Source organism: Sinocyclocheilus grahami, unplaced genomic scaffold, assembly GCF_001515645.1.
Source record: "Sinocyclocheilus grahami isolate Dianchi unplaced genomic scaffold, SAMN03320097.WGS_v1.1 scaffold302.1, whole genome shotgun sequence".
Classification (NCBI taxonomy): domain Eukaryota; kingdom Metazoa; phylum Chordata; class Actinopteri; order Cypriniformes; family Cyprinidae; genus Sinocyclocheilus; species Sinocyclocheilus grahami.
In genome coordinates this window covers 798,475-814,877 of record NW_015505481.1, presented here as the reverse complement: position 1 = coordinate 814,877, position 16,403 = coordinate 798,475, and the positions used below count along the sequence as shown (strand labels likewise).

At 38.6% G+C, this 16,403-nt stretch overlaps 1 protein-coding gene across 1 annotated transcript in view; it reads right to left on the bottom strand.

Moving 5' to 3' along the window:
• Window positions 1–11,539: 11,539 nt before the first annotated feature.
• LOC107601253 (protein kinase C beta type) overlaps window positions 11,540–16,403 on the bottom strand; it is a 150,474-nt gene continuing 145,610 nt past the window's right edge. The window contains exon 17 of the mRNA XM_016293367.1: window positions 11,540–13,515. Within this exon, the coding sequence (XP_016148853.1) occupies window positions 13,357–13,515 (159 nt within the window). The 3' untranslated portion in view covers window positions 11,540–13,356. The remainder of the gene's footprint in view (window positions 13,516–16,403) is intronic.

The following is a 16,403-nucleotide window of genomic DNA, read 5'->3' as shown; positions in this document are numbered from 1 at the left end:
TTAATGATTGTTGCATTATTTTAGTGTCAAGTGAGTTACCACGATGGTGTTTTGCATTTGTGTGCATGACACTATGTGCACTGTGTGTATTTGTAATGTACTTGCTCGCTTTGATTTGTGATGGTTTTTGGTGGTTGTCAGTGTATTATAATGGTTCAAAAAGACTTTTAACTATAAAGTTTTTACTGGAAATTCAAGTGCTACTGTATTTTTTATGGTAAACCACAGCTGCCAGGTTTTTGTTTTTAAATTTCAGATTTTTTTAGTTTATGCATTCTGTCCATATGTCCATTTTTTCTTTTAATTTTATTTAGTGGTTTTGCATGTCACAACATTTCAGCAATAATTTTGCCCTTTCTGTGAATGAGATCTAGAACAGCCTCTTTCAAAGATGTAAATATTTGTTGTCACCACCAATGCATTTTGTGACATGGTGTTGCATTTTATCCACGAAAGGTGTTTTCTGAAATGACAATTTTATTCAAACATAAATGGATTAATAGTTGGCATCTCATTTCTATTACTTTCTAAATTCCCTATAGGCAGTGAACCCATGACTGTGGCATTGCTAGCATCATGCTAGTTTATCAAAATTAGTTTTTGGAGTGCTGAATTTTCAATTGATGGAATGCAACTAGTTTGTTTTTTTCTTGTCACGTAATTCATTCAGCCAATAAAATTAGTCATACTACACATGGCACCCTGTACATCTGAGGCTGATTTTGGTGATGAACTCCTTCTTAACCTAGAGTTTATGAAGACTCCATGCTATTACCAGGCAGGCCAGTCCATATCCGGTTTGACAGAGAAATGGGTAGAGTGAAGCTCGGTTTAAAGCAAACGCTCTACAGAGGCACTTTGAAGATCTCCACCGAGAACAGCAGTACCCATTCCAATTAGTGCCCCAAAATGGACTCTGTAATGAACATAAACAAACCAGTTTAAAAAGTGCTGTTAGGTTTAATATTTGCTGTAACGTGATAATTAATAAGAAAAGACAAAAAACTGCTTTGTATTTATCTTGGTAATTATTTTTAGAACCCTGGGGGAAGGTGCCTGTGTCAGAATCCTTCATTAATTCCGCGCTGTGGCTTGTAAAGTAGTTTTAGTCACTGCAGAGTGAGCATGATAAATAAAGCCACAGGTAGCAGTGAGGTAAAGCCCTGCGGATGAGTCTGCGCTCGCTGAAAGCACCGGAATGCAGCCTCTGCTCACCCACACAATCAAAGACCTTCAGAATCGCTTCAGTCTGCGAGCAGCGAGAACAAGGGGGACCGGAGACAAATGTTGTCGCACAGCACTGTGCCGTGTAAACACTTTATGTACGATGTTAAACAGAGCTTTGGTTCAGAAAGACTATAACCTTCATTAAGGTCAAACATCCACAAAACAGAGCTAAATTTGCATTTACATCGAAAAACGCAGTGTTCACACGCAGCTTTAGGACAACAGGCTGCCTCGGTCTTGGGTGGGCTCAACCGAGGCACTGAGCCCACTGCAGTTATGGATATTAACCATGGAGTCTGTCATCATTTGTGAAGTGCATTGACCCTGGACTAAACACACATGCCCCAGTATTGCTCAAATTCATCCTTGTCAACTGCAATGGATGATGTTTCTGAACAGCCTCTGGTGCAGCAGAGCATCACAGGCCAGGCCACAGGAGGACTGCACCACTGTTCATTAGTACTGCAAAAGTGAAGGGGGAGAAAAGCATTGTGTTACGAGAGACAATACAAAGCACTAATGTACCTATTTAATCTAGTATATATATCACATTCTAGTATATACTATATAACATCTAAACAGGCTTCAGGACCCAACCCCAATTATTATGTATGCAGTAACAGATTATTTAGCTCAAAACTTGTTTCCAGTGCTCATTCCTTAACCCTCAAAGAGCAAAACACTGACACTGATGATGCAGTTTTTAAGTGTTTATTTTTACATCTTTAAGTGTAAAATATATATGTATAAAAACACTTTAAATGTTTTTAGGAAGTCAATAAAAATAGATGATATATGTATACTTTATTTTGGCTTTGAAAAAGTGAAAGTTCAGTATGTTCCCATCTTTCCACAGTGCACTGAAGATCATTCAGAATATGTCGTCTATGATTTATTAAATGGCATCTGTTGTGTGAAAAGCATTCAGGGCCCATGAAATCACAATATTCTGTGTTTTATTTATTATTGTATTCATATTAATCCAAGAACTTCAAAGAAAGAAACAAACAAACAAACAAAGACAGTTTGCTACTTGCTATTGAGCTGCAAGTGTCATAAAGGCAAATTTTATATATATTTAAAATTTGGGAACACCATCTACTATACCACAACATTACAAGCCTGCAGCTTTCTGCCAAGAGGTCAATCTGTGATGTTTAGATCTTAGTCTTTAGTCAGGTTAGACACCACATTAAATTTAACTTGAAAAGTGTTCAATTTAATTTGAAAGTGAGGCTGTGAGGGATAGACTTACAGTCTTGACAATGGCACGCACTATAAAGGTTTTAGATAATGTAATATTCACCAACTTACAATTTTAAAAACAGTTTTCTGGTGTTTTTGTCTACTATTGATTTCTTTTTTCTCAAAGACGTTTTGTCAGCTGAACAATCTGTACATTGTTAAACAACAGTACAATCCATTGAACGCACTGCACTTCTGTCATTCACCCAGACTGTAGTCTATTGGACAAATGTCTTTGCACTATGCAAATTTGCAGGCCACCAAACCTAAAAATTGTTAACTTTGATTCACATTTGATTGGACAAAAGTCTTTGTAGTGCTGTATGAATCAACAATATTTTTGGTCCATTTTTCTGGAAGAGAAAGTCATGACTATTTTAGGCTGTAATTTTAAGTGTGTGTATCTAAAAAGTCACTTTCAGTCAACTTTTATAAGTACACTAGCATACAGATGATGTAAAAGCTATAGAAACAGACATGGACTAAAAGCCACAAATCTAATTTTTCGTCACAATTTTTTTTCATAGTATTGTTGACTCACTAAAGTCCACTGTTCCATTGTGGCAATATTCTTACTTACTTTCTTTTTTGTAATGTGTCCATGTCTCTATACCTATGAATAACCTACAAGAAATACTTACTTGGAAATTGCTCAGTTTGATCCAAAAGAGTCAGCAATGGTGGATGACCAATGGCAGAGAACAAGTTGTGGGATTTTGCTTTGCTGGGAGATTCAAATAACAAATCCTCACGAAACTGAGACTGATAGAGGAAATCCCCCCGAGGATCTGACGTGAGAGCTGTCAGATTACACACCCTCTCCGAAGCAGAGGAATGCCTGTACGTTTACGACTTGTCAACATGCTTAATTACGAACGCTGCAGTTAGACTACGACTTTTCACTATGCAGCCACCTCTGGATGACTAATGGCTACAATGATTTGATGATAATGAAGTGATTTTCACTCCTCACAGGGTTATGATGAAAGGGATCATGAAGATAAAAGAGCGAGAGCTGAAAGGATATGTACAGGTAAAAATGTTTCCAAGCATCCCGTGGGAACACACCACGAAGACACCAAAGTCCCAGCATGTCAGGATGAGCAGAGAGAAAGCCCTCACGCCGGTGTGACAAAAGAATATGAAACGTAGGAGGAGGGCAGAGGGGGGCGGTCTGGAGCGAGATGGCAGCAGATAGGAACAGTGATGGTGAGTGACAGGCTCAGACAGAGGGAGGAGAGTTCACGCAGGGATGAAAGGACACTTACATAATCAGAGGCTGGATCATGATCAGGCAGCACTCGTTCTACCTCGCTGCCTCTTCAGCACGAGCTGCTGTCGGAGAACAACTACATAAACATGAAGAACGCCAATTAAATGTGCCGGAAAGTTTATGACTCCTCAGAGAGGAGGAAAAAAGAGAGACAAAGCCAGGCTTCTGCTGGTGTATTCCTTCTGAATAACTTATCTATTCATTCTGTACTCTCGGAAATATTTATAGAATAAGAAGTTTCCTATGAAGTTTTCTATATTTGATGAGTGTTTTCAAAAGCTCAGAGCTATACCACGCTCTCTGAAGATTACTACTGATTGACAAACATGGGTGTGCGAAGGCAAGTAATTACTATTCTCTCGCCGTATCATTTCGGGAGTTATGAACTAGACCCCTATAAAAACACCAGCAATTATCAGTTCCAGGGCTCCCTGTAATTAGCATCCCAGATGTTTCATGACTGATCACAATAGTGGAAAGGATCGTTTCTCTCCTTCTATACCTCGCACGAATCCCTTGGGCTTTAAGGGGAGGCGCAGCACAGCGTGCTTGATTCAGATTGTCGAAGCGGCTGAAGTCACTCTGGGTTAAATCTTCTCAGTGGGTCCGTGATGATGCCATATTATTGAGTTTGCTGGAGGAGGGGGCAGTGGAGGGGCAAGAGCCACTGAAACTGAACAGACCGTCCACAAACAGCATCTCTCCGTAAAATACCACCAATATAAGAGCACATCAGCAGGAGAGGAGAACACTTTCATCCATCTTGCACCTATAATGATGCACAGAGAAGCATAGAGATAAAAACCTCCATTCTTACTCAAAAGAATGTCTCTAGCTAAGCTATAAACAACTCTATTGAAAACAAGTAGTTAAGAGAATCTGAATGTTACCCTAGAGAAAATAGGTAGTTACATACATGGAAAAGTAATAATATTAATGTGCAATATATTGAATAGCTATAGTAAGATGTGATGTGTTCAGACATGACAACTTATTTTAAAATAAAATCTTTAAACGAGAATAAAACCCTTGTATGTTGAGAAGTTGTGATATTACCTCATTCATGTCAAAACACTTTTACAGGAGTATTTATGAGAGTATACAAAAGATGTGTTTGTTTGTACTCACGCAAGCTTGGGGGAACAGAGTTGAGTGATGGAGTGAGTCATTTATGCTGGAACCACTCCTCCCGAATTCAAAACTAGACTGATCACTGAAAAGAACTGACTCAAATCAATCCTTGTTCTGATTCTAAACAGCAGACAGAACGCCACAGCAGGAAGAGGACGACAGTTTGTTTGTTTGGACGTTCCGAGTGAAAGTGAAAAACCGAATTCCTTTCAGGAATGACCCTCCTATGAGACCGTTAAGGAAGGGTTCCTGTGATGAGAATTTCAAGGAAGTAATTTTGCCGTTTATAATCAAGTGATCCTGATGGCACATCCTAATGATTCGTTTTGAGCACTGAAGTAGGCAAATTTATTCGACAAGTTCCCTGACTATTGAGCCAAATGAAACCCAATGTGATATATCCCTTAAATATTTAGACATTTTTATGTTTATTGGTTTTTACCAAATATCAAATGAAGAGACGTAAACATTTTAAATAAATTGGAATTAAAAATGCAAGTCTATTTAAAGCTAAACTTAATATTAAAAACAACATATTTTCATCATTTCAATATTTTAACAGTTGGATGTGCTTAAATAAGAGCATATACATTTAACAAAAATATATAGAAAATTTAAAAATAACGCCTAACAGTGGAGAGGAAACAAGAGGCCTGATTTTTTAAATGGATGTCAGAGGTGAAGCTTCGGAATAATAAACTGCTTTTATGAGGAAACAGTTGAATCATTTAAAGGGATAGTTCACCCCAAAATGAAAATTCTGTCATTAATTACTCACCCTCATGTTGTTCCAAACCTGCAAGACCTTCGTTCATCTTCAGAACACAAATTAAGATATTTTTGATAAAATCCGTGAGTTTTCTGACCCTCCAGAGAGAGCAATGTAACTGAAACGCAGTAAGGACATCAGTAAAATAGTCCATGGTGACATCAGGGGTTCAACCGTAGTTTTACGAAGCTGCAAGAAAACTTTTTGTGTGCAAATAAAACAAAAATAATGACTTTATTCAACAATTCCTCTCCTCCAAACCACGTCTTCCGCCACTATCGAGAGTACCTCTGCACATAAACAACGCATGCGCGTGATACTGCTGATGTAGAACATGCATGCGCTGAGTCTTGTTTACATGCAGAGGAAAGAAATGCGCATGTGTCATGGTACTCTCCATAATGGCAGAATACGTGATTTGGAAGAGAAAAATTGTTGAAGAAAGTCATTATTTTTGTTTTCTTTGCGCTCAAAAAGTATTCTTGCAGCTTCGTAAAAATACTGTTGAACCTCTGTCACATGGACTATTTTACCGATATCCTTACTACCTTTCTAAGCCTGGGAACATTTCAAGTGCGTTGCTGTCTATGCAGGGTCAGTGAGCTCTTGGATTTCATCAAAAATATCTTAATTTGTGTTCCGAAGATGAACGAAGGTCTTAAGGGTTTGGAACAACATGAGGGTGAGCGATTAATGACAGAATTCTCATTTTTGGGTGAACTACCCTTTAATGAATACACAACCTATCATCGTCATCATGTTTACAAGAATCTTCAACATTATTGATTTATTTTTGGACATTTATTTTTGTTTGCTTTTATATTTTGCACAGAGAAAATGCAGTTTTATAATAATACAATATAATAATAAAGAAAAATCTAATTTAGAGAATACTGAACTCACATCTTTATTGCGGTAAAAATTTCACTTAACGCTACCCAGCTACTAATCACTATAGTTTCACTAAGAAGCTACAATATGCTACCACATCCCTACTGAGAAATACAGTTCAAGTAATAGCATTGCTACTTTTAGCAACGCTGCTGCCTATTCACTGTCTCCTGTACAGTGTGTTGTAAATATAAAAAGGTAAATGAACATGCTGTTCCTGGTTTCCATTTTTCATCTACGTGTACTATGTTCATGTGCTCACAGCGAGTGAAGCCCTCCCCTTCCACACCACGTCTGTGACTTTACACAGGACGTGTGGAAGATCCCTGGAGCCTCTATAATAACTCTCCCGGCTTCATTAGCTCCATGCGGGCCTGCATGCTTGTTTTCATTAAAACAGGAGATTGCTTTTTAAATTGTTTTACCTCTATACGACAGGACAGCCGGACCACTTATCACAATTAAAGAAAAGAAAAAATGATTGACTCTCCCTCTCTCTCCACGTCTCTGTAAGCGAGTGCTACCAAATCCAATAAATCCTTCCGTCATGCATTTCTCCTAAACGTTCTCTAAGATCCAATGAATGAAATAAATGCTGGGCCTTTGTCTTTTTTCTTCTCTTCTTCAGAACGAGAGTGTTCTCTGTGGAGGAGAATATCTCTGCGCTTTGGTGTTTGCCATGTGCGAGAGAGCAAATTGTTTTGCAGTTAATTAGGGATCTTCTTTAAAAGCGAGAACAAACAGCACAAGGAGAGAACACTAATTGAGGAAGAACAAAACGAATTCAAATCAATAGCGGCTTTTCTCTATTTGTTTGCTTGCTGCACGGGGAGTTGCTGGGAGAATTGAGGGGCATTTATGGGGTGGGGGAAGTGGGAGGGAAGCCACCGCTGGGATATAATGCACGCTAAAACACACACCATGCACCCGATGCCGCTTTAATTACATCCCATACAAAAAGCGGGAGAAGGGGTGCGTCTGTTGGTCTGTAAATCTCGCTGCAGGGGCCTGCTAGGGTGTCATTAGAGGATGGATAGGGGGCCGTTGCACAAGGCCCGCACACCATGCGCTGTGACGCTTAAAAGAAACGTTGCCTATGGTTGTGCGGTTACATCGTGTTCAACAAGAGAGGCTAGGTTGTGCAGATAATTACATTAGCAACAGCAGCAGATGTGACCAGGTGAGAATGTGACTGGTGTGGATATATTGAGACTGATGGATATTATATCGTATTTAAGAATTGAACACACATGAACATGAGCAAAGTCATAAATACTTTCTAAAAAACTTTCTTTAAAAGGTTTGTAAGATATGGTCAAAAATGAATTCTCTTGCACCAGTTTATTGTTCGTTGGCTACTATAAATATGCCGTTCATGGGTTTATCTCCACCAAAAGTGTAAACATTGAGCATCCCAGACAACATTTTTTGAGTGTTCCAATCAGGTCTGTCAATTTCTGTCCAGCTCAATCAGTAATGAGGGTTTGGGGCATAGCTAGTGTAGAAGGCTGAGCCAGAGGGTGCTTATCTGGTTAAAATGGTTGACGTGCTACATGCTACATGCAACATTTTTGGTTTGGTTAAAGAGATTTGGTTATAGAAGTGCAAGCCAAAATTCAAAGTGTTTGTATTTTTGGGTTTCATTTGAGAACCTGAACGTGTGAAGTTTCTTATTGAGAGGTTAGCTAAACATACGTTTTTGCCACACTTGTTAGCTCTTTACCTCTTAACTGTCAAACCCCAGATAAAATGGTAAGGTATTGTAAGAACAATAAGTGTATGGGTGTGATGAGTGTAAGGGGCGTATGCAAAATATGCTTCATTTTTATAAATCCGCTAGTCGACACTTGTAGCATACTTCACTTTAAACCCAAAGTTTCAAAGTTGGGGTGTGCTAGTGAGAAAACATGACAGTCACAATCCACCTTATTTTGCAACATGGAAGTTAGCTATTTTTGGTGATTAATGGTCAATTTGGATTACATGTGCCTTGATAACCAATCACAATACTGCTTTGATGCCACTGAATATCTGCCAGAGTTGTGCAACTATCAGTCACTGTTTGTGGATACCATAGGAATGAATGAGAACAAAACTGAATCCTACCTGCAAAATTGTCTGTGACAAAACAGCATTTTTCATTGTAAACTCTAAAAATAGTTCAATCAAAAACTAACGGCAAACATGTAAAAGATTAGCCAATAGACTGTTGATTCATTACATGATGAGCTGTTTTCTTACAAAATTACAGTTTATTCAGCGCAGTGAAGCCCCTTCTCCATAAATACCTAAGGTCTCCTTTCCTGCCTATCACATCGTTTTTACTAACCTTGGAGGCATGCCTTAAAGCGGCTGCTGGTGCTTCTGGTTCACTAGCAACTAAAGGTAAAAATCTAGAAAAATAACAAAGTGTGGTAAATGGTAAAACTATTTCACTACAAACCATTGTGTTTGTAATTACAATACAATGAAATAACAAGATAAGAAATACCTGATATTTCCAATATCAAGAAGCATAATGAGCTGTTTTGTACAGCTAAATATAACTGGAATGGGATGCCACTGGAAGCCTTGCACAAACCTTGAATGATTTTTTTCCCATTTATAATAAAACTACTGTAGCTAAATTGCATATACAAAATACAATAGTATTGTAGAGTTATGATAAAACATCTAACAATTAAATTTACAACACCTTCATAAATTAATTTAGAACATAAAAAAGCAAAAACGCACCCAATGCACATTCTCTATTCATAATTTAGTAGAAGTAGAGTTAAAATAAAAATCTTGCCGAGTTTTTTGTAGAAAAGGTACATTGCCATCTTGATCCGACCAAAGTAACTTGACATTGTAATTACAACTTCCCAACTTGTAAATACAAACTTCCCTGGAGGACTTGAATGCACAATTAGTATCTGTTGTGGATGTGCCGAGCTGATTGCACGAGTAAGTGGGGAGGATGTATGGGAATATCTCTCAAATTGCATGCTGATAAATGACTTGTGGGATGTAGTCATTATGATTCTTATTATTCCATAGCAAGCTTTGCTTTGCTGTCTTGTCTTCGTCCATATGCTCTCTTTTTTTAAGGCCAAGTTCGGTCTTTCAGATGGCAGATTCTTTGTCATGGGGGATGATTTTAATTGGATATATCATATACATATAAACTCTAAAGGGGGTGAAAAAAACAGTAAGAGAATAAAAACGATCAGAACACAGCAGTCCCAGACAATGCCTTTGAGGCACACAATGAGCTGTTGTCAAAGGCAAATAATTTCATTAGCTGTCACAATGAAAGCCACACCAAAAATGCTCACTCAGCACAGAGCCTCAGAGAAAGCACCAAGATGACATTTTGAGAATGAAACCTTCATATTCTCATTCACACACAAATTATGGCATCATAATGATTTTGACAGGAAGAGGAGGATTTGGGGTAATTGTTCTTATTCTTGTTTATACCGTTTTGTTTTGTCCCAGTCTGGAGTGCTGGACGCGGGTGAGGGAAATCTTCTTGAAGGATCAAATCATGTGGGAGTCAGCTCTGAGTGACGGCAGGCCAGGGGAATAATTTGCGTCCACAGATTGCCCATGACTCCGGTCGCATCGTCTCATTTCCCAAACATGAATTTCGGCAGCTGATAAGATGGGACATTTCTTTGGCAGATAGCATCTTGTGCTTAGCAAAACACTCACAGGGGCCACAGCGTCTCACATGCCTGCAAATACTGGATGTTTGTGTGAGTCATCCAAATATTAATACCTCAAGTGCAGTGAACACACACACACACACACTATGTGCTGTTTTGAATTTGCAGGGCCAATTTAGAGGTGACTCCACATTGAACCCAGTGTTAACAAGAAAATTGTGTATTGTATTTAATAAACTAGATGTGTAATGAGAAATGCAGCTTAAGTGCAAATTAATTATGAACCTTTTAGACAAATTGCCAAACTTTTCTATTTACCTTTTAAATTACAAGAGAGGAAAACTATTTATTGTTTTTTTTAAGCAAAATAAAATCTTTAAAACCACAAAACCAAAGCTATACAGAAAGAAAACTATAAAATATCTCTAGTCTTTCTCAAAATGGTCAGAATCCAAACAAACTTTATGATTATAAATACCAGTGTATTATTTTATTTTTTTAAATAACCACCAGAATGAGCTATTTGATGTCCATTAATGATATCTATTCAATTTGATATTCAAAACTGCAAATTGTGATGTTTTCTAGTCCAGGGGGTTTAAACTGTTTGATGCCAAGGACCCCCAAATACGCAAGGGACCCACTTTCTATAATAATATAATATAATAATATGAATGAGAAAAAACAATGAATATTAAATAACATTTCATATATTTTAGATGTTATTTTCATACATAATATTAATAATATTTAATAATATAATGAGAATAAACACTGAATGTTATGTGACATTTATTATAATACTATGAAATTATGGTCACATTTTTTTTAAAGGTCCAATTCTCGCTATTAACAAACTGTTAAAGACTTCTGCCTAAAACTCCTAATTTGCTGCTTATTAATAGTTAGTAAGGTAGTTGTTAAGTTTAGGTATTGTGTAGGATTAGGGATGCAGAATATGGTCATGCAGAATATGTGCTTTATAAGTATTAATAAACAGCCAGTATGTGAATAATAGGCATGTTAATAAGCATATAGTTAATAGTGAAAAGTGGTCACTATACTGAAGTGTTACTTAAATTATTAACACAACACTAAATAATTGGATCTTACATGGTCACTGTTTTGAAGCCAGAGTCACAGACTCCCTAGAATCCCCTTGGGGTCCTCAGACCACATTTTAAAGACTTTGTTCTGGTCAACAAACACTCACACACTCACACACGCACGCACGCACACAGGAACTAGACAAAAACAGTTTTACATTGAATATCTGTATTACAAATAGAACATATTACATATTCTCTCATAAATACATCAATAAGTTATAACTTTAATGGTTTACCTAGCATCTCTTCCAGTATCTATGTGTGTGTGGCTTCGTTCCGAGACCTCGCATCCTTTATCCCTGGAGCTGACCTCGAAGTCATAAACTGTTCGGCTGGCAATTAAGCAGACACTCTGCGCCTTTAAGCTCACAAAATTCTCCCTCTAAATCACCCCACGCTCCACAGTGTCAACTGATATATGCCTTTTATTTCTCTTTTTGATAATTGTCCAATCGATACGCGGCAGCTTAACTTTCTATGGAACAAACGGGTCTCGGGCAGCATTATGGGATAGCACTACCTGGGCAGCCACACGGCGAGTATAAAATGAAGGCTAGTGACACTAAGCCCAATCAAAACAATGCAACTATTCACCTCACAGAGACAGCACCGCTACACACAGCACTAGAGAGGCTAGGATCTGTACAAGAGTAGGCAGAACAGATCAATCCAGCTCCGCTTATTTAGGAGAGAGCCTTTATGGATTTATGTGTATCTGATCTCAAAGTTGTTTTCATTAGAGGTTTGACCAGGGAGCTTTGAGACGCATGAATATGCTTACATACTTAAAAAAAACAAGATGATGCAGGGGACAAATTACAAGCCATTAATGTGTAGTGATAATAAATCTGAACATGCAAAACCTTAATAACAGTATGCCTTTATATTTTAAACGAATGAGAAGGTAGCTAAGAAATATGTTTTTTTTCCCCTTCAGAAAGTGCTTAGTTACATTATTTACACAAAGCCTATGAGTCATCAGTGCACATAGGTGGCAGACTCGAATCACATTGCTATATATGACTGATCTAGACCAAGCCTTCGGAAATGCGAGTATGATTTTTCTGTGATTGAAAACCAGAGTCTTTTCGGCTGAATGATAGATACATGCAAAAGTATTATGCCTAGAGGATAAACAAACTATTGCAATCATGCAAATTAAGCATTTGAAATCACAGGGATGCTGAAGTCCCTTGGAAAATGGCACATTGTGTTTTCTACAAGGTGCATAGATACACAGTTATGTACTATTTGAATTCTGTATTGCAAGACGGTGTCGACTGCGTTTGATCTATCCGGCTGTTTCTAATCCTCATCCTCAAGGATACTGAAATATGAACTAGTAGCTTTACAAATCTCCGCTCTCCCCAAACCCAGTGATATGAATCCTTCCTGAATTACAGCATTATGAATGATAATGACATTTTCACTTTGCAACCATCTTGGCATTTTTTTTTCTTTCTTGTTCCCTCTCCGAATGTCACAATAGTGCGGACACTTCAGGGATTCAGCACTTTGCACAGGCTGCACGGGAGCGCCGGCTCAAGTCATGTGTGGGAGGTAATAATATTTTGGTATAATGGGTTTAAGCCAGTGAATTAAACATTAGCTCAGTTCAAATAGAGACCTAACGGGGAGGGGGGGAATAATGAACCGCAAATAAATAATTGAAGGTGCCATTGTTGTTTTTCAAATTGCTCACTCGGGGTTAGTCGTGTTTGTTCCTCGTTTGTTGCATAGGCCACGTTTACCGTCATATAAACACCAAACACCGAATGCAATCTTGTGAAGCTGGGGGTTACAGGCTCTCCTGAAAGTGTGAAAGCCATGGAAGAGGGAAACGTTTGACTTGTGGTGAGGCAGACTGCTTGAATTCTGGCCCCTTGGAAACATGTCCGAATACCGCACCGCTATATACTGAGGTGGTCCACCTGAGCCCTTTGGTAAAATCCTGTTACAGTAATATGAGTGAGCTTTCACGACCCTGAGCATACATGTCACACACATACAGGCAGACAGAGAGATACACGACCAGCAGTCTCTAGTGCTCTTGCTCGATTAACCCTGAGAGGGATTGACATACTCCGGGTTAGTGTAGGAGAACCCCAGGAACTCATCTTGGTCCAGATTCATGATAAACAGCTTATCGGTGGGCGTGAGCTCGATGGCCATTTTTGTGAACTCCCGGTCAAAGTTGCAAGTATCTCGGCTGTTTCGCTGGAAAAGAGAAAGAAGAGGGGTGTTAGCTGTATTTAGAAAAATATTTATAGCTTAAAGGGATCTTAAAGGGGTAGTTGACCCAAAAAGGTAAATTCTGTCATTTTTTACTCGTCTGCATGTTGTTACAACCCTGTTTGATGTTATGTTTTGTACTGAAACACAATGGAAGACATTTTTGAAGAATCTTAATGCAGCTTTTGCCATATGGCCACATCTGTCAAGCTCCAAAAACACCATAAAATCAACATTAAAAAGTATCACTCATATCAGAAGTCAATAACAAACACGGAACGTCACTGGTTTTCAGGTGTCTTGTAACAAAAGGATGTTATGATGTCAGACCTCCAAGCCATTTATTGTGTGACTTAAAAATGTTTCTTTTTGGACCGTGACAGCATGGTCATTATGAACTGCCATACAGAGGAAAAAAATATACACTACTGTTCAAAAACTTGGGGTCTGTAAGATTTTTCAATGTTTTTGAAGAAGTCTCTTATGCTCATCAAGGCGGTGTTTATTTGTTCAAAAATACAGTATAAACTGTAACAGTATTTCACAATATTATAATTTAAAATAACCGTTTTCTATTTATCTAACCATTTAAAACAATTTGTTAAAGGGGTCATACGATGTTGCTAAAAAGAACATTATTTGGTGTATTTGGTGTAATGAAATGTGTTTATGTGGTTTAAGGTTCAAAAAACACATTATTTTCCACATACTGTACATTATTGTTGCTCCTCTATGCCCCGGCTTTCTGAAACGCGTCGATTTTTACAAAGCTCATCGTTCTGAAAAGTGAGGTGTGCTGTGATTGGCCAGCTATCCAGTGCATTTTGATTGGCCGAATACCTCAAGCGTGTGACGGAAATGTTATGACCCTTAGTTACCATATTGTGATGCCTTGTCCGGCCGGAGCGACGACACTAAAACATTAAAACCCATTATAAACGAGGCATTTGTTGCATCCAGTGGGGACATAATTACTGATTATAATGACTTACACTGTGTTTTTACGCGTTGCATCGCGCCACGTAAACATAAAACCATCGTCAGTGGCAAATCCTTTAAATATGAAAACGTATTTACAGTCTGTGAGTCAGAACAGCCGGCATTGTAGTCTACTCTACCAGGATCAGGAAACAGTCCTCCATAAAATGTGCTGCACACATCTGAATATTTAGGTTGAAGTGTTCTGGAACAGTGTTGTAAATACAACTTAACCCCTGATTTCTAGCTGTGTCCTCTTTTGGAAGGCCAAACAAAGTAGTTTCGCTTTCACAACGAAACACAGCGTCACACACGGAGGGCTAGAGTGAGCTGAGGTGGCGGGCTTGAGAACGGCGCGGCTGGCGGATTCAATGAAGGAGCGTCCGGCGGGCTTGCGGCAACCACATGTGACGATCCCGGGCTGGACTCCGCTTCGTCCACGGTGAAAGCCGATCCGGCGATCCACAGCGCAAAGTTGATGCATTTCCTCAGCGACCAGCACAGATCAGCTCTAGGCAAGACGAAGCGGATATCGTCCTCTTTTGGAAGACCAAACAAAGTAGTTTCGCTTTCACAACGAATCACACAGCGTGTTGACATGGCGGCAGCAACAACACTATAGCAAGAATAAAAGTTACGCCTTCTTTCTTTGAGTGAACATTCGGGCGGCGGTATACAAATCTTCTCACATCGTGATGTAGACATGTGGGGGCGTGTTAGAATGAGCCGTTTTAGGTAGGTGTGGCTGACTCTTAACTTTTATAAAGAATATCTCTTTGGATTTGAGACTTTAGTCTTTGCAACTTTACAGATCTTCTTTATGCACCAAGAGCTTGTAACACTCCAAAGAGAGAGGAAAAATTTAAATCGCATCATATGACCCCTTTAACATGTAATTTATTCCTGTGATGGCAAAGCTGAATTTTCAGCATCATTACTCCAGTCTTCAGTCACATGATCCTTCAGAAATCATTATAATATACTGATTTGCTGCTCAAGAAACATTTCTTATTATTGTCAATGTTAAAAAACAGTTGCGCTACTTAATATTTTTTGATACATTTAAATTTTTTTAAAATCAAATTCAAGTTTATTTGTATAGCGCCTTTCACGATACAAATCGTTGCAATGCAACTTTACAGCAAATGAAGTTTCTACAATATTTAGTGGTAGCTTATCAGTGGTGACTGTCAGTTAATGTACATATGGCAGAAATGTATGGAAAAATGCATACAATATAAAGATACCAATTTAAATATATTAATATAAATATTTAAATAAATGTATAAATATTTATAGATATATGCATGAAAAATAACAGCATATGGCTTTGGATTAACATGAGGCGAGTAAATAAAGACAGTATGTTAATTTTCGGCTAAACTGTCCCTTAAAAATCCACAATTATCCACATTAAATAAGAAGCTGTTGAAAAGTAGACTCTAGGCAAAAGCCCAGCTGTGTTAAAGGCTGAAGAGGAATTATGTGCCAAAGAAGAAGGGATTCCACTTCAGGAGAAGAAGCTATAACACGCAAGCACTTAAAAAGACGCCCAGGCCACTGATGAGACTCATATCTCACTGACAGTCTCCATCCAGAGCTTCTGTGGGAGACGGCTCGCTGCATTGACACACTTGCGCTACCGTTTCTTTTATGAGATGCTAACGCGTAGGCACTGCTGGCCTTTCTCTTTTACTCTATATGCCTCTGTCTCGGTCTCTCTCTGCGAGAGGAGTCTAAATGAAAGGGGCAGACGGTTTGTTAGGCCCACAGGCCTGTTCTTACTGGGAGAATTCCTCTCTGCTGCGCTACTGCTGCGCCCGAGGGAAGAGCCAGCATGGCTCAGAGGACACACACAAACACACACACATTCAAACACACGGAGTGTGAGGACG